This window comes from Thamnophis sirtalis, unplaced genomic scaffold, assembly GCF_051295495.1.
Source record: "Thamnophis sirtalis isolate CommonGarterSnake01/CBP01778 unplaced genomic scaffold, rThaSir2_p1.2 scaffold_14, whole genome shotgun sequence".
Taxonomy (NCBI): Eukaryota; Metazoa; Chordata; class Lepidosauria; order Squamata; family Natricidae; genus Thamnophis; species Thamnophis sirtalis.
Window position 1 is genome coordinate 1,144,274 of NW_028261394.1, and position 17,946 is coordinate 1,162,219.

General features: G+C 49.7%; 1 protein-coding gene and 1 long non-coding RNA gene across 4 annotated transcripts; both read right to left on the reverse strand.

The window, feature by feature from the left end:
- Nucleotides 1–1,413: 1,413 nt before the first annotated feature.
- LOC148042646 (uncharacterized) lies at nucleotides 1,414–2,691 on the reverse strand. Its single transcript, XR_015695077.1, has 2 exons — nucleotides 2,110–2,691; nucleotides 1,414–2,068 (listed from the first exon to the last, which is right to left on the reverse strand). It is a non-coding gene; the product is annotated as an uncharacterized LOC148042646 (long non-coding RNA).
- A 52-nt stretch (nucleotides 2,692–2,743) lies between these two features.
- PRPSAP2 (phosphoribosyl pyrophosphate synthetase associated protein 2) lies at nucleotides 2,744–17,305 on the reverse strand. Of its 3 annotated transcripts, XM_087701759.1 has the most exons (12): nucleotides 17,246–17,305; nucleotides 12,461–12,545; nucleotides 10,426–10,578; nucleotides 9,030–9,082; nucleotides 8,429–8,495; nucleotides 7,982–8,154; nucleotides 7,774–7,889; nucleotides 6,388–6,443; nucleotides 5,970–6,118; nucleotides 5,232–5,302; nucleotides 3,908–4,054; nucleotides 2,744–2,958 (listed from the first exon to the last, which is right to left on the reverse strand). In XM_087701759.1, exons 3-12 carry the CDS (start codon nucleotides 10,542–10,544, stop codon nucleotides 2,800–2,802), a joined length of 1,110 nt encoding a protein of 369 aa, XP_087557885.1. In that variant the 5' UTR covers nucleotides 10,545–10,578; nucleotides 12,461–12,545; nucleotides 17,246–17,305; the 3' UTR covers nucleotides 2,744–2,799. The 3 variants fall into 3 exon arrangements, with proteins under 3 accessions (XP_087557885.1, XP_087557886.1, XP_087557887.1); XM_087701760.1 differs by lacking the exons at nucleotides 9,030–9,082; nucleotides 10,426–10,578; XM_087701761.1 differs by lacking the exons at nucleotides 9,030–9,082; nucleotides 12,461–12,545; nucleotides 17,246–17,305 and having other exon boundaries at nucleotides 10,426–10,566.
- Nucleotides 17,306–17,946: the final 641 nt, after the last annotated feature.

Consider the following 17,946-nt stretch of genomic DNA (forward strand, 5'->3'; position numbering starts at 1 on the left):
CGTTCAGCTTAATTCGCACCCACGATCTGAATACACTTTTTGGAGAGCATTAAAAACTTTCTCCTTCAAAAAGGAACGTATTTATTCATTCAGCTTGTGAGGAAGGCTAAGAGCTTGCTACCTCTTGGGGGGCTCATGGAATCTATAGATAATCGTAGGGAGTTGAAGTCTAGACCCCCGACGGGGAACCGATGACACGCATGTCACAGGTGGCACGCAGATCCGTATTTGCTGGCACAACAGCTCTCAGCTCCAGCACGCATGTGCGTGTCGGCCAGCTGGCTTTCGGCCTTCTGGAGAGCCAGGGCGAAAACGCCACACACACACACACACACCCCAGAGATGGCACATGTGTGCATGTGATAACACAGGAGCACACAGTTTTGGCACAGCTCTAGAAAAAAGTTAGCCATTCCTGGTCTAGACCTCTTAAAGGTTTCTCAGATTGTGAAACACAGCCTTAAAGATGGCTAGAAACTTTGAAAACCATTGCTGTAAAATTTAAAAAAAAAACACAAAAAAAACACCCACATGTCCAGGGAAAAAGAACTGACCTCTTCCTGGCTTGCATATTTGATCATGGGATCCATTCTTTCGTCTTAAGCCCAATCTTACAAATCTCCCTTGTTCATCCCGTCCACTCTCCCTTTCGCTCTCTTACAAACATTGATACCTCTTGTTAATGGGTCAACCTTTTCCATTTGCTTGTGGCACAGCTTAGTAAGTGGTTGTGTTAAAGTGTAACTCCGGAGGGCTGAATGCAGAACCTCCTTCAGCTGAGACGCACAGAAGGGAATCACAAATTGTAATTTTAGCCCCTTGGGAGGCGAACTAAGGGGCCATTCAATGCGCCAAGCCTCTCTTTTCAATAGACGTAAAATAGCTGATCTGCAGAGTGGATCAGAGCCGAGGTGGCGCAGTGGTTAAATGCAGCACTGCAGGCTACTTCAGCTGACTGCAGTTCTGCAGTTCTGCGGTTCAAATCTCACCAGGCTCAAGGTTGACTCAGCCTTCCATCCTTCCGAGGTGGGTAAAATGAGGACCCGGATTGTTGTTGGGGGCGATATGCTGACTCTGTAAACCGCTTAGAGAGGGCTGAAAGCCCTATGAAGCGGTATATAAGTCTAACTGCTATTGCTATTGCTATCAGTCCTTGGATGGGAGGCCACCAAGAGATCCAAGGGCTGCAGGAAAGATTGAAAAAGTCAAGAGACACATTCCAAAATTCCAGAATGGCTGGCAAGAAAAAGTCAGAGATGCCTCTCCCCCCTGCCCCCTCCCCAACCATCTGAATTCAACTGGGAGGTCAGAATTCACCAGATGTTGAACTATCTCCTCTGTTTTTCATGTCCACCCGTCTTTCTCTCCCAACGCCCAAGAGGAGAACGATCGGACAAACATTTCCTAAAAAGCTCATGCAAAACCAGAGTCATTTTATTTGTGCCAGAAAATAAATACCAGTGCAGGTTCCTCGTGGTCTTTTTTTTCCCCCCTATAAAAGCATGGTTACAAAAGAAAAAAAGACACGGAACTGCATACAACGGTGCGGTTTTCTTGTTTGGCTGGTCCCGGAGACAAAACTCCACGCCGTAACTACTACAGCTTGTAGAACAACACACAAAAGCACTTGGAAGCAAGCCGGGAGGATCGGGAAGGAGGATTATGGGCTACCTTGTCTTCCAGTTAACGCAGGAGAATGGGTCCTGTGAGAATCTCACGGAAAGATAACGCGAAGACACGCACGAGGGGGATGGAGAAGAACAGAAGCGGCTGCTTTCAATGACGAGGAGCCGAATCCGACGTGGGTGTTTTCATTCCCAAGCTTTATGGCCACTTTTAAGACGGGTGGATTTCAAATCCCCAGGATTGAACTCCTATTAAAACAGCCGCTTCCGTTCATTTCCTTCCCGCTGCTTTCATGGGACAAATAGCCGCGTCTCTGACACAGCTGCCTTTATCTCAAGCTCTATGGCAGTTCTTCCCAAGGTCGGCCACTTTGGAGATGGATGGGCTTCAAGTCCCAGAATTCCCTAGCCAGCTTGGATGCTGGGAGTTGAAGTCCACCCACCTTAAAGCCAGCTTGGATGCTGGGAGTTGAAGTCCACCCACCTTAAAGGGGCCAAGATTTGAGAAACATTGCGAAACATTGCTCTGAGTGCTTGCTGGGACAAAATGATGAGCATGGTTCCATCCCAGTTCTGGATCCATGTTAAGAAATAAATGCCCTTGAGGTGCAGCCCTTCCTGCTGCCAAGATCACCCCAATCCCCCCCCCACATCCCCCCCCACAAAGAGGAAAACCATCCATGGATTCCTTGCAATGAAGCTGCAGCAGAAAAATCTCTGCTGGTGGGGGGGGTAGGAGAGGGAGGAAGGGGTCTTGCTTGCAAAATAGCGCAGCTAACCTGAACCGTCTCTAGAAGTTGAAAAGAGGGTTGTTGTTGTTGCTGTTTTTAAAAACCTTTTATAAAATCCTTTTCTCTTTCTTGAAAAAACAAAATTGCGAGGAAAATAAGCTCTGAGGATTTTATCTACTTCATTTAAACCACCGGAAAGGAGAAGGAGGGGGAATAAAAGCCATCTAATTTAAAAAAAACGAAATACAAAGATTAAGCCACCAAAAAAAAAAAAAAAATTCACAGCTGGGTTTCTGTCCCATGTCCAGTTTGGCCCCTAAAACATTTTTTTCCCTTTCTTTTTCTTTCTTTCTTTCTTTCTTTCTTTCTTTCTTTCTTTTCTTTTCTTTCTTTCTCTCTTTCTCTCTCTTTCTTTCCTTCCTTCAAGCCCCCCCAAGCAACCGTCAGTCATCTAGTCCGATGTTTCTGAAAAGATAGGACATGGATTCCCCGTTGTGGATTCTGCGGATGGCCTCCGAGAGGATCAGGCTGATGTCCACCGTCTTGATTTTGGGGCACTGGAGTTTTTGTATCTCATGAGGAACAGTGTTGGTCACCACAACCTGAAAGAAAGCAGAGAGACCAGAAGTTACTCTGTGTTTGTGTGTGTGTGTGTGTGTGAACACAGAGATACCCCAGGTGTTGAGGATTTTTTTAACTGCCCTTGAAGCTTTTTCTATTATTTCTCTTTCTGTGTTCCAATTTGGCTGTCTATCAGATTATTAGAATAACCTAATACAAAAAAAAAGGAAAAGAGAAAAAAAAGATATATATATATATATATAAACTAGCAGCTTCTAATATTTCCGAGGTGGCGCAGTGGTTAAATGCAGTACTGCAGGCCACTTCAGCTGACTGTTATCTGCAGTTCGGCGGTTCAAATCTCACCGGCTCAAGGTTGACTCAGCCTTCCATCCTTCCGAGGTGGGTGAAATGAGGACCCGGATTGTTGTTGGGGGCGATATGCTGGCTCTGTAAACCACTTAGAGAGGGCTGAAAGCCCTATGAAGCGGTATATAAGTCTAACTGCTATTGCTACTGCTATTGCTACTTCAGCTGACTGCTAGTTCTGCAGTTCGGCTGTTCAAATCTCACCGGCTCAGGGTTGACTCAGCCTTCCATCCTTCCGAGGTGGGTAAAATGAGGACCCGGATTGTTGTTGGGGGCGATATGCTGACTCTGTAAACCGCTTAGAGAGGGATGAAAGCCCTATGAAGCGGTATATAAGTCTAACTGCTATTGCTATATTCTTCACAACAGCCAGCCAAGAAGCCAAGAAGCTTGGCCGGCTGGGGAATTCTGGGAATTGAAGTCCACCCATCTTAAAAACGTGCTCTACATTCCTCCCTTCCTGGGCATTCAGGGCCAGGCGAGGTGGGAGCAGGAGCTGAAGCATGGAGCAGGAGTCCAGAGATTTGAACCCAGGGCCTCCCACGGCCACGAGCCAGGCCGCCTTTCCCCCCCGACTGCTCAACCTCGCAGCCGCTCGGCCAGAGAGGCCTCCTCGCATACCTCATCGATGGCCGACTCCTCTATCAAGCGGGGGGCATCAGAGGAGAGGAGGCCGTGGGTAGCCATGACGAAGATCTTATAGGCGCCTCGCTCCTTCAGGGTCTCTGCGGCCGCCAGGAAACTGTCCACGTCATCAATGATGTCGTCCTGACCGGAGAGACCAAGGATGTCGTTAGAGGGGACGGTGGAGGGAGGTTTATTCTGCCTCCCTCTGGGGGAACCATCAATCCCATCGTTTGCAGCCGCCATCTTGACTTTTCTGACCTCAGGGCCCCTCTGCGCAGGGCAGGTTCACGTACTGAGGAAGAAGAAAGGGAGCTTAGGCCTGGCACCCAACATCACTCAAGAGAAGACAAGCCAGGATTGGCATCCCCGGATTACGAAGGCCGTCCCGCTTTCACGAGTTCAGGAAGGAGAAATGGGTGGGGTGTTTTTTTTTTCAAACCAAGGTGGAGATTCACCCCAAACTCTTCTCTGTTTTTGTACAGGCATCCTCTGAACCTCGCTGTCAAACCTGGAAGCCCTCTTTTAACCTTTCCAGGCCTGCCACACTTTCTACTGTGGGAAAAGGGTATTGCACAGAGTTGGATGATGTGTAGCCATAACAACATTCTTTCTCTGAAAGTCAAGGTCATTTTTGTCCCTGCACCTGGATGAATGTGGATGGGAGGAACCTGCCTTCCTGGCAATGAAGGGTTGGGCCATGGGATGGACAGGTGGGGGCTGGACAGGGTCTTGAACTTTCAACCGGGTGGGGAAACCTGGACGCTTTCAGATTTGGGTCTTCCCCAGATGCACCAACATGACCCGGATACCTGCGAGACCGTCTCCTGCCGCATACCTCCCAACGGCCGATAAGATCACACAGGGTGGGCCTTCTCCACAATGTCGTCTGGCGGCTCCCCGGGGGAGGGCCTTCTCTGTAGCCGCTCCGACCCTATGGAACGATCTACCCCCGGAGATCCGGATCCTTCCCACTCTCACGGCCCCTTCGGCCACCAAAACCTGGCTATTCCGGCAGGCCTGGGACTGTTGACCTCATGAAATGAGGTCCAGCCCCGCTTAGATTGAGTGCATGAAGTGATCTTTTAATCTGTTTCTTTTTCTCTATTTTTAATTTTTTTAATACGCATTTCTGTAAGCCGCCCGGAGTCCTTCGGGATTGGGCGGCCTATAAATTTATTTAAACATTTAAACAGACATCTCTAAATAAATTGGAACTTTCGAGGAAACTGAAGCCTCGGGGTTTTCTTCCGTTGGGGGGGGGGTGGTGTCTCTGGGGACCCTGACACTTGCAGGCCTCCCGGCCGTGGCAGCCACCTACCACAATGATGGCTATTCGTCCCCCAACGTCTCCAACCACAGTGATGGGCGGCTTCTCTTTCGGGATCAGCACTGGCAAAAAAAGAAAGAAGGAAGGTAAAATGAGAGAAAATTGGGGTGGGGATTTCTTCCTCAACCTCTGCAAAATGATGGCACCCTGGACAAGGCCCACCGGAGTCTGATCAAGGGAGACAGAGGAGGGGGATCCACTTTCTGAATTTAAAATAACCTCCTCCCCTCTTGGCCGTTTTGCAACTCTGGGTAACGTCCTCTCTTCTCCGATGGTTCAGCATCTCTTCCTCCTCCTCCCAAGGCCATTTACACTTTCATCCCATCCCACTCAAAGCTTCTTTTTTCAGCACAGACACCCAAACAATTAGCAATAGCAGTTAGACTTATCTACCGCTTCATAGGGCTTTCAGCCCTCTCTAAGCGGTTTACAGAGTCAGCGTATCGCCCCCAACAACAATCCGGGTCCTCATTTTACCCACCTCGGAAGGATGGAAGGCTGAGTCAACCCTGAGCTGGTGAGATTTGAACCGCTGAACTGCAGAACTGCAATCACCTGAAGTAGCCTGCAGTGCTGCATTTAACCACGGCACCACCTCGGCTCCAAACCAGGTGGATTCCCCCCCGCCCCTTCCCAGAAATGCCCCTTTGCCCTCCAAGCCATGGATTGCAGCCTACTTGGGAGGAAGGGGAGCCGTGCCACTCTCCCTGCCCCAAGTGGGGTACTTACTGGGTATCTCCAAGCTGGGGTGAATGGCAGCGGCGCTTTTGGCCGTTGGGGGCGAATGGCGCCCGTCCACCAGGTCGGACTCGGCATCTTGAGCCTCTCCGTGGATCACGGCGATGCCCAGCCGCAGACGCTCGGCAAAGGACTGCGCCCTGCCGAGGAGGACAATGAGGCCACCGTGCCCTTGGCGCGGGCACAGAGAAGAAAGGTCTCAGGGGGAAGGAAGATCATCCTCGGTAACATGGCTGCTTTAACACCTGTGGATTTCGACTCCCAGAATTCCCCAGCCCAGAATCTACACAGGCTGGCTGGAGAATTCTGGGAGTCGAAGTCCAGAGGTGTTAAAAGCAGCCGTGGTTCGACACCCCTGATCTTCTGAATTCTGGGGAAAGACTAGATGGGCTTAGGGACACCCCGGTACCTCTTCGCAGACGCAGGAGACTTGGCCACAATCACAGCGTTCCTGTAATCCGGAATCTACGCAACGAAAAACAGAAGAATCACACTCAGGGCTGGCCTTTTTCCTCGGCTACGAAAGGGATGGGCCGGGGGAAGAAGCTGAGTTCAATGCAGAGATGTTATCAATTTCCTTTTTTTAAAATTATTTCCTTTGTCTTAATATATTTTAGACTGTGTTTGTTAAAAATCTAAAGCATGATTGCACTTGTATACTGTGGCTTTTTAATGTTAATGTCAAAACAGAAGAAACCGAATATATTGGAAGGTAATAGAAGTATACTGAAGGGAGGAGCTGAGTGAAAGAAGAAGGAGGGTGGAGAGGGTGAGTGAGAGGAGGAGGAGGAGAAGGGAGGGAATGGATTAAGAGAGGGAGTGATAGGGTTAGATAGAGGGGGAGGGGAAGTAGGTGTAGAGGGGTATGAGAGAAGGAAGAATGAAAGTAGGAGGGGGATGAAAGAGGGTGTATGGTGGGCTAAGGAGGTATATTGGGTTTGTATTATAGGGGGCATTTTCTATAAAAGTGAGGGCTGTGTTTATTATCGAATGTTATATGCCTCGGTTACGCACAGTAAACATGTGATTGTATAGAATGAAATGGAAATAAAAAGACTTGTGGAAAAGATCAAAAAATAAAAAATAAAAAGAGATAAAAATCTATACCGTGTATGGGATCTAGGAAGTCGGGGAGGGGGGAAGGGAGGTGGGGTGTTGGGGGGGGGGGATATACAGTATGTGTTAGATTTTAATGCGATTGCACTTGTATACTGTTGCTCTATAATTCCACTGTAAAAATAGGACAAGCTGAATATATTAATAGATAGTAGAAATACACCGAAGGGGAGGAGTAGAGGGATAGAAGAAAGAGGGGTAGAGAGGGTGGGAGAGAGGACGGGGAGGGAGGGTGAGAAGGAAAGGAGGGAGTGTATTGGGAGAGAGGAGTGATAGAGGGGGAGGGGAAGTAGGGTAGAGGGGAATGATGGAGGGAAGAAGGGAAGTTGGAGGGGGGCGAAAGAAAGGGTGTATGGAGGGTCGAAGAGGTACATTGGGTCTTTATTTTGGGGGGTTTTGTTGACAAGAGGAATGGCTGTGTTTATTGTTTAATGTTATATGGCCCCGGTTATGCACAGTATATATGTGACTGTACGAAAATGAACAATGGGAAAATAAAAAACACATTTACTCGGACATCCCTCCTAAAAGGAGCGGAAGTGTCTTTACACAAACAGAGAGACACACCCCGAGGTGTGTGGCTGACCTCCACTCTGTTTCCCGGCTGAGGACCGATTGCACTGGTGTGTGCCCCCTGCAGCTGCCCAGCCCCTGAGGCCGAGGGTTCGGCCTGGCTCACCTCTTCCTGGATGTACTGCAGCAGAAACGGCGATGCTCTCAGATTATCCACCGGCATGTTGAAGAAGCCCTGAATCTCCTTTTGGTGCAAATCCATGGTGATCAGGTGAGTCAGCCCTTTTGGGGAGGGCAGAGGGAATCGATCAGGTGGGCATGGCTCCATCCCGGGGCCGCCTGCCAGAGCCGGGCGAGGGGCGGAAGGCTCTTACCTGCCTTGCACATCATGGAGGCCAGGAGCTTGGAGACGATGGAGCCCCGCTTACGCATCTTGCACTGCTTGCTGTAGGGGAAGTAGGGCACCACGCCAATGATGCTCTTGGCGCAAGAGGTCTTGCAGGCGTAGACCATGATCAGCAGCTCCATGATGATGGTGTTCACGTCCCTGGAAGGAAGAGACGTCGATCCAGCCACCGACCTTCTCTTTGCAGCTCCCGCTTTTCTGCAGCTGGATGTGCCTGGTGGGTGGGTCTTTCCACCCCCCCACCCCCGAGTTAACAACTGGCCCCCCCACTGCCCCAAGCAGTGAGTCCGAATACCCACGGGTTAATGTATCGGAGGAGACTCTGAAATACACAACGCGAAACTGTAAAACCTCATTTTCGCAAACAGGACCAAGAGAGACCAGCAGAAGGAATCCGAGAAGGCTTCGTACTCACTTGGAAACGGTCTGGATAATGAAAACGTCTTTGCCTCTCACGGACTCCTGAATCTGCACCCTCGTTTCTGCCACACACACACACACACACAAACAGATGACAAAACAGATGTGCTCAGGACTTACAGATGTGTAAAGTAGATTACATTTATTTATTAGACTTAGACTTATATACCGCTTCCTAGGGCTTTCAGCCCTCTCTAAGCAGTTTACTTTTTTTTTTTTAGCAAATTGAGTCAGCAACTTGCCCCCACAGTCCGGGTCCTCATTTCACCCACCTCGGAAGGATGGAAGGCTGAGTCAACCTTGAGCCGGTGAGATTTGAACCACTGAACTGCAGATCACAGTCAGCTAAAGTGGCCTGCAGTACTGCACCCTAACCACTGCGCCACCTCGGCTCTACATCGCGGTGTGACGTAAAATGAAAGCGCGCCAAGTGATTTTTGAAAATCAAAAAGAAGGGGCCATCGTTGCAAACGACAGGATTCCCCCCCAAAGCGTTGAGCATTGTGTTCGTGTCTGCGCAGGAGGGAACGAGGCATAGGTTGCTCCTCCTCCTCCAACCTCCACATAGCGAGGCCACAGGTGTCCTTTCTACTCACCTCTGTTTGCCTCCTGGTACACCTGGACCTTCCCCATTTCCACACCCAGGCGCCTGCGAAAGGGTGAGAGAGAAAACATAGGTCACGAAGAGGAAGAGGATCCAGCAGGGACGGGCTTCAACTCCCACCCCAGAATTCCCCAGCCAGCAGGTGGACTAGTGAATTCTGGGAGTTGAAGTCCCATCTATCTTCAAGTTGAGAATCTCTGCATTGGAAGAGTTCAACTGGCTTGATCTCTAAGCAATTATCGATCAAACCCAGACTTCAACAAAAGAGTCTAAACCAGTGTTTCTCAACCTTGGCGACTTTTAAGTCCTGTGGACTTCAACTCCCAGAATTCCCCAGCCAGCAGGTGGACTAGTGAATTCTGGGAGTTGAAGTCCCATCTATTGTCAAGTTGAGAAATCTCTGCATTGGAAGAGTTCAACTGGCTAAGCAATTATCGATCAAACCCAGACTTCAACAAAAGACTCTAAACCAGTGTTTCTCAACCTTGGCGACTTTAAGGCCTGTGGACTTCAACTCCCAGAATTCCCCAGCCAGCAGGTGGACTAGTGAATTCTGGGAGTTGAAGTCCCATCTATCTTCAAGTTGAGAATCTCTGCATTGGAAGAGTTCAACTGGCTTGATCTCTAAGCAATTATCGATCAAACCCTGACTTCAACAAAAGACTCTAAACCAGTGTTTCTCAACCTTGGCGACTTTAAGTCCTGTGGACTTCAACTCCCAGAATTCCCCAGCCAGCAGGTGGACTAGTGAATCCTGGGAGTTGAAGTCCCATCTATCGTCAAGTTGAGGAATCTCTGCATTGGAGGAGTTCAACTGGCTAAGCAATTATCGATCAAACCCAGACTTCAACAAAAGAGTCTAAACCAGTGTTTCTCAACCTTGGCGACTTCTAAGTCCTGTGGACTTCAACTCCCAGAATTCCCCAGCCAGCAGGTGGACTAGTGAATTCTGGGAGTTGAAGTCCCATCTATCGTCAAGTTGAGAAATCTCTGCATTGGAAGAGTTCAACTGGCTAAGCAATTATCGATCAAACCCAGACTTCAACAAAAGACCCTAAACCAGTGTTTCTCAACCTTGGCGACTTTAAGGCCTGTGGACTTCAACTCCCAGAATTCCCCAGCCAGCTATGCTGGCTGGGGGATTCTGGGAGTTGAAGTCCACAGGCCTTAAAGTCGCCAAGGTTGAGAAACACTGCTCTAAACTCAGTTTGTGTGTGTGTGTGTATGTGCTTGTGCACATGAGAAAGAAACAGAGACAGGGAGGGAGGGAGGGAGGGGGAGAGACAGAGAGGGACTATCCTCCATCTCCCCTCTATATCAAAACTCCACTGTTGAAAACAGCCAGGGGAAAGGAGGGAGTGGAACGGGGGGGGGGGGGGAAGCCTTACTCAGCAATCCTCTTGGAGAGCTCCATGCAGGAGGGGTTGGAGTTGGCCGAGAACAGGACCAGGCCGCCCTTCGTGACGTTCATGATGGGCCCTGTTCCAACGGGTGCCACGCAAAACATCAAAACTGCCTTTGTCGTCCCGCCTTTGGATAGACTGCCCAAAAATAAAAAATAAAAAATCATAACGATATTTCCTCCAAGAACTTTTCAGCAACCAAAGAAAAGTGAATTTGCATTTCAAGGTGTTTCTTCTGCAGGACAGAGATCTCTCCCCTGGAGCATTTAAAGCCATGCTTCTTAATCAATCTGGGTGGACTTCAACTCCCAGAATCCCCCAACCAGCCAGCAGAGCTGATTTAGAGGCCCCTCACACTACCGGCTTTTCACCCAGCAACACAAGCTCTGCCTTTCTGAGCAGAAATCTCATTTATAAACCTCCCTTGTATTTGCGTTAAAATTGAAAATTAAATAAGGTACCAATGGAAGAGGAGATAATTTTTAAAAAATTAAAAATTCTAGACTGTGCAGAGATGAACAGGTTGACTTTGAAAATAAAGGATAAAGAGGAATCGGTCTACTTCAAGACACAGTGAAGATTGTACGATTGGCTAGAGAAAGAAATACAGAAAAGAAAGGGAAAGATACAGAAACCAGACGACTAGGTGGGAAAGGGGGGGGAATAGAAAAGAAAATATCAGTATGCAAGTATATAGCAATAGCAGTTAGACTTATATAGCGCTTCATAGGGCTTTCAGCCCTCTCTAAGCAGTTTACAGAGTCAGCATATCGCCCCCAACAACAATCCGGGTCCTCATTTCACCCACCTCGGAAGGATGGAAGGCTTAGTCAACCTTGAGCCGGTGAGATTTGAACCGCTGAACTGCAGATAGCAGTCAGCTGAAGTGGCCTGCAGTGCTGCATTTAACCACTGCGCCACCTCGGCTCCTTATATTCAAGCGCGAGACATAAAAGGGAAAAATATAGTTGGGACAGACCAGCGGAGGAAAAGGAACAAGAAATGAGATCAAACTATAGTTGGGTTTGCGGAAAATGCCATCCCAGGAAAACATAAATCTAGAGTGGAGAAGAGACATCCGTGACAACAGAAAGAGAAAGGAAGAAGGGGAAGAAGAGACGAGAGGAAGAGGAGGGAAGGAGGGAAGGAAGGAAGGAAGGAAGGAAGGAAGACAAGGAGAGGAAGGTGGGAGGGAGAGAAAGAGAAGGAGAGAAGGGGAGGAAGGGGAGGAGGAAGACAGGAGTAGGGGAGAGGGAAGGGAAGAAGGAAAGGGAAAGGAGAGGAGGAGGAAGAACGTAGAGAAGGGAAGGAGGGGAAAAAGAAAGGGCAAAGGAGGTGGTGTTAAAACGGAAGGAATGTAAATAAAGCAACCCAAATTGTATACTATAATTTTATAAATGGAATGACAGAAGTGCAAGAATGACAAATGTAAAGAAAAAACAACAACTATGTGAATGTTTGCCATTGAGCCGAGGTGGCGCAGTGGTTAAAGGCAGCACTGCAGGCTACTTCAGCTGACTGCAGTTCAGCGGTTCAAATCTCACCAGCTCAGGGTTGACTCAGCCTTCCATCCTTCCGAGGTGGGTGAAATGAGGACCCGGATTGTTGTTGGGGGCGATATGCTGACTCTGTAAACCGCTTAGAGAGGGCTGAAAGCCCTATGAAGCGGTATATAAGTCTAACTGCTGTTGCTATTGCTACCTATCATTGTATGTAAGAGAAAAAAATATAAAAGAGGGAGAGAAATCTCATGTATAACCTCCCATCATTCAAGGAACCTCATTTACCAGCAGCTGGAGAATCGGAAGGCCATCGCCAGACAAACAAGGGGAGGGGGGGAATAAAAGCAGATGCGGTAACCTAAACCTTAAGGCTTCCCAACCCCCAGATTTAGGCTCCTCCACAGGGGAACAATGTCCCTAAAAACCTACACACAACCACCGACAGTCAACTCGGCCGTTTCCCCCTCCCCACGGCTGCTTCCAAGCATAGAAAAGCACTCCCAGCTCTTTCCACTTACAAATGAAGATGGGATCCAGGAAAAGAGTTTCGGGGAATTCAGCCCACCAGCTTCACGCTTCTTCTGGAATGCTGCTTTTAAGCACCTGCGGGGAAAAAAGAAGATAGATCTCTCTATTAGCAGCCCCGCTTCAAGAAATCTGTTTACTATCTTTGAACACCAGAACTGGGAAACAACATCCGTCTCCTGCCAGCAAGTGTTGGATTAGGCTTAAGACAAAGTGCCAAAACTAAGGAATGTTCCTTAAAATGTACTCCAGTCCCAGGACATCACCCAACGGCCAACTTTATTACTCAGAGAGGATTAGTTTACCAACTCCGAACAAGAGGTGGAATGTACAAATTGTGCTAAAATCCAGAACTGTTGGGCCGATAAAGAGATTGATTTGATTTGATTGATTTGATTTGATTGATTTTATTTATATGCCGCCCTTTTCCCCCCCGAAGGGGACTCAGGGTGGCTCACAACTCAAAACCAGGGAAAGGGGAGGTTACAGACAAAGTTAAAAACACGACACAAAACAATGCATGGTTTAAAACACACAGCAGTCATACCATTCGAGGGGGGGGGGGCAAAAGCTCTTTAGCCCCAGGCTTGTCGGAACAGCCAGGTTTTAAGGGCTTTGCGGAAGGCCTGGAGGGTGGTGAGGGTTCGAATCTCCACGGGGAGTTCGTTCCAGAGGGTCGGAGCAGCCACAGAGAAAGCTCTCCTCCGGGTAGTCGCCAGTCGACACTGGCCGGCTGATGGAATTCGGAGGAGGCCTAATCTGTGGGATCTAATCGGTCTAGTGGAGGTGATTGGCAGCAGGCGGTCTCTCAAGTACCCAGGTCCAATACCAGATTAAAGTCCCTAGCATGAAAACTGCCCCTCCTAATTGTGGCATCTATTGAGAAAAGAAGTATTTTGAGCCAGAAGTGCATCCAGCACATCTTTTTTTCCTAACTGTCTCCCAGGCAAACCACAAAACATTCTGTTTGTTTAAGTCTGGTGTTGTTTCCCAGCCCAAAGCAGTTTGGAAAACCTCTTTCGCGCTTCATAAGACTTTCTGCCTTCTCTGTTCAAATACATAAATCAGCCTCTTGTCTCCGAGCAGGCAGCCATTGGAAGAGGGGGGGGGCGGGGGGAGACGCCGAAAGGCACAAAAAATAAACCAAAACCGCCTGGCAAAAGACTCCTCCACAGCAGAAGTCCAAGGCAGTGGGGAATGAAAACCACAACGCACAACCCGTGTCTTGTGACACAGGCGCCAACAGCAACCGGCCCGGACCTTATTGGGGGGGGTCAGGAAGACTGGCAGCCACAAGGGAGACGCAGGGCAAGGATGAGCTTGTAAAATAAAATCCAGGGCCGGATTCGTGAACGGTGCAAATCCACTAGGCGAACGGTTGAAGCCGCACGAAGCTTCACGTTCTCGGATTCGCTCCGTGGAATAATAAAATCTCCACGTTCGACGCGAGAAATCTTTCCAACGGTCGCCCTGGGATTTTCCTGTAATCAAGCCTGGTTTTTTCGCAGCAGAAAGGGGTCAGGAGAAGCGTCCTGCTTCCTTCCTGGGATCCGCTTCGGAGACCCCTGCAATCCTAGAGCTGAGCTGGTCCTGGGGGCCCGAAAAAGCTGCATTTCATTCACAGCATCCCAGAAGAGAGAAGCCATTATTTCCAACTTGTTTTCCAGAGGATTTGCCGGCTCTTTGCATTCCGTGATTCCTCGTCTCTCTCTCTCCCTAAACAGAATTTAAATCCAGCAAGCGCAGCCTCTTCCTTGCCCATCAGCGAGAATATCCATCTGGGGAGACACACGCGATTCCTGCTCCCCACGGTGAGCAGCCTTCCATTTCGTTCACTTGAGAGTAATGGATATTTCAAGTCGCAAGCAGGTTTTATTCTGGCACAGGAGGGGAGCAGGTCCCCGGGAGGTGAGGGGTGGGGGCAGGTGTTATAAAATGCAAGGGGCTCCATCTGGATTTAGAAACAGGCCTCAGCAGGAGGGGACACTGCAAGAAAGCCATCTGAGGAGCACAGCCTGGGATGTGCAAGGCCCAGGTGGGAAGCAGATGCCACGCATGAAAACTGCACACGCAGCTGTAAAAGTGAGACAGGAGGGAACAACAACACAGAAATCAAATGGAAGTGAGCCGGCGCAGAGAGAGGCTGTAAAACAGCAGAGGCTGATCTGAATCTGGTTGAATGTCATGGGGGGGGGGGGCACAGTCCCATCTTCTCCCCTCCCTTCCGATTTTTTTGAGCAGTGGGACTTGGCAACAGGTAAGGGGGCAGCAGAAAAGCCACCCTCTCCGATCTGGTCCCTTTGCAAAACCAGCTGCACGTTCAAATTCTGCAGGGGAAATTAAACCGTCAGCCAGACGGTAAACAACACACAAATCGGCCTTCGGGAGGAGAAAGTCCAACCTCTTTGGATCCCGACTGAAGTCCGAGAAACTTTGCGGGAAACACCCACGGAGGTTTTCTCCAGAAATGGCTGGGCCTCTTTGCAAGGGTGGGTTTCCACTCAGCTTGAGCCCTCCCCTCCCTCCGCTTTCTCTGGCCTCCAATGTTGTTTTTTAGCTGCTGCTTTGAGTCCTCCAAACCCCAAAACCTCCCAGCTTCCTTCCCCACATCCTCCTCCTCCTTCCCAGGGAGGTTTCTTCCAGGCGCTGCTGCTCACCCACGAAAGGACAAAACCTTCAACTGCCCCTTCGCATTCTCTCTCCCCCACCAGCCCTCAACCAGCCTCACCCACTATAACTTCATTAAAAGGGACTAATTCCCAGAATTTCAAACAGAGGGGTGGGTGGGAGGGGAGGTGCATGTAAGTTCACACACACCCATGGAAAAAAGCTACCCTAAATAAATCAGGCTCTGATGTGGAATTGGGGAGGTGACCCTCATCTGCTCCCATTAAAGGGTCTCCCAGCTGTGCAGCCCCCCCCCCCAAAAAAAGACCATCCATCTTTCCAGGGTACCAGATAAGCAACACAAGGGGGGGGGGGACATGAGACCAAAGGACGCCCCATGAAATCAAAGGATACCAGAAACATGTTGGGGGCGCTTAAGCAGACACATTATGATATATATATTGCCAATTACTTCCCTACTACCAATCAGATCCCACAGATTAGGCCTCCTCCGGATACCATCAGCTAGTCAATGTCGACTGTCGACACCCCCCCTGGGGGAGGGCCTTCTCTGTGGCTGCTCCGGCCCTCTGGAACAATCTCCCCCGTGGAGATCTGGACCCTCACCACCTTTCAGGCTTTCCGCAAAGTTGTTAAGACCTCGCTGTTCCGGCAGGCCTGGGGCTGATGAGTTCCCAGCCCCCCTCAAGTTGTTGCGATAGTTGTGTAGCTTTTAATCTGTTTCTTGTATCTTGTTTTTGCCTTGTTCGTTTTTTTGTATTTTCCCCTTCCCCACTTGTTTGTTAGCCCCCCCCCCCTGAGTCCCTCGGGAATAGGGCGGCATACAAGTATAATAAACATAACATAACATATATGTTATAATAAAATATAAGACCATAAAGTTTAATGTAAAATAGATCAGGCTACAAATCCCCTTGCAATTAAGGCTGGGGTGGGTGGGTGGGTTAGAGAGGCATGTATGAATGCACACACCCCCAGGAAACCTATTCGACCCCCTATCCTATTGCTCTTTGCAGTTCAGTTTCCAGAGGAAAAGCAGACACTTATCAATCCAACAGGAAGCTATCCCTTGCTCGAGAGAGACGAGAGCCTATAGAAAGGTACAAATAAGTAAAATAATATCACCCTTCCCATTTAGTTCCTGGAGAGCAATTGAGCGCCCAGGAACTCTGCAATATAAGGCGTAATTTGATTATACAGCAGAAGAGGGAATAAGCTATGGAATAATAGGACGGATATCTCCCCCCCCCCCTCTGTCAGACCTTTTTAAAAAAATAAGTATTTATTACATTTTCCAACATTTTAAAAAAAACCAAGCACAAATTTACACTTGTAACAGCTTTAACTCTTTAAACACAACTGCACACACACACACACACACACACAGAGAAACGTGTGACTAGTTTTTTCTTTGTTTTTTCTTTTCCCCTAATGATTTGCATCGGGGATTATGCTTTATACTATTTATGTTGTTTGCATTTCTTGTCATGCATTTGCACCAGTGAGGCTAAAAAAACCAATTTCCTTGCGTTTATTTTGTAGGACGGCAATAAAAAGGCTACACAAACTAATACTCCTTGCAATTGGGAGGGGCAGCCCGGACTCCTGGGGCTGCAGGAAATCTGCCATATCGTTAAAATTAGGCAAAAAAAGAATATTACAGGGGGTGTTTCCCCCCACCCCACCCCATCCCACCCCATCCCACCCCCCAATTTCTGGAGAGGCAGCTCAGATAAGATGCAAGCCCACTATTCACAGTTTAATGACAGACCAGAGCATCATCCCAGGGAACAAGACCACCCGAGGCCCCTCCCAGGTTAATTTGGGGAGGGGGCAGCACAGAGCCCCCCCACCCTTCAAGACCAGGAATAAAGAGAATTAATGCTTCCTATGAGAATTAGCCCAGCCCAGACTCCAATAAGGTCAATAGGGGGCTGAAAGGGACGCCCCATTCTGCATCCCCCTCCCATTGCAAAGACCCCTCCCCCCTAATTCAAGCCCCCCCTCTTGCAGGGGGGCGGCGCGGGCACATTCATACGTGCATCTTCCGTGTCCGCCCTGCCTGGCTCCACTCTCCCCCCCACCCCACGCCTGGAGACCCCCTCCCAGGGCGGAGGGGGGGTCGCACCCCCGCGACGACCACCACCCACCTGCACCCCGTGGCGGGGCTGGCGCGGCGGCGGCGGCGGCTGCAAAATGGCGGCTGGGCGGGGCTGCTCAGGCTCCGCCCCTCGCCAGCCTCCGCCAATCCCAGCCCGCGGGGACGGCGGCTGGCCCCGCCCGCTCCTGCCTTCAGGGTCTGCAAACTCCACCAGCCTTAAAGCGGCCGCGTCTGCAGCGCTGCGGAGGCAGCGAGCCGCGGTCTACCTCGCGGGGTGGTTGTGTTGAGGAAGGAGGGGGGGCTTCAGCCAGGAAAAAGGGAGTTTGAGGTGCAGGGAAAGCTTTCAAAGGGGTGGGAGTCTCCCCCAAAAGACCCTCTCCCTCTCCTTTGGGTTAAGCCTGGTGCTTGCATTCACAGAGGGACCCCCCTCCCCAGGTCAAGATGAAGCCCACCCCCAAGGGCTGCAAAACTCTTCTCACAAGGGGGATTGGCAGCTTAGGGGCTGCCCCGCCCTCCCTGCCCTTCTGAGGTTGGGGGCTTTGCTCAGGCAAAGGGGGGGGGGTTTCCTGGAAATCCTGTCTTGCTAGTAGGACGGGGTGGGGGGACATGTCGGGGGAGGGTTCCATCCCAACAATTGCACTACATAAGACGGCTGCAAAGTTATTTTATTGCCACCAGCACCTACACAAAGAAATGTTTCCTGGGCATGCGCAAAGAGAAGGAAGCCCCCCCCCCCACAGAAGCCGGCCT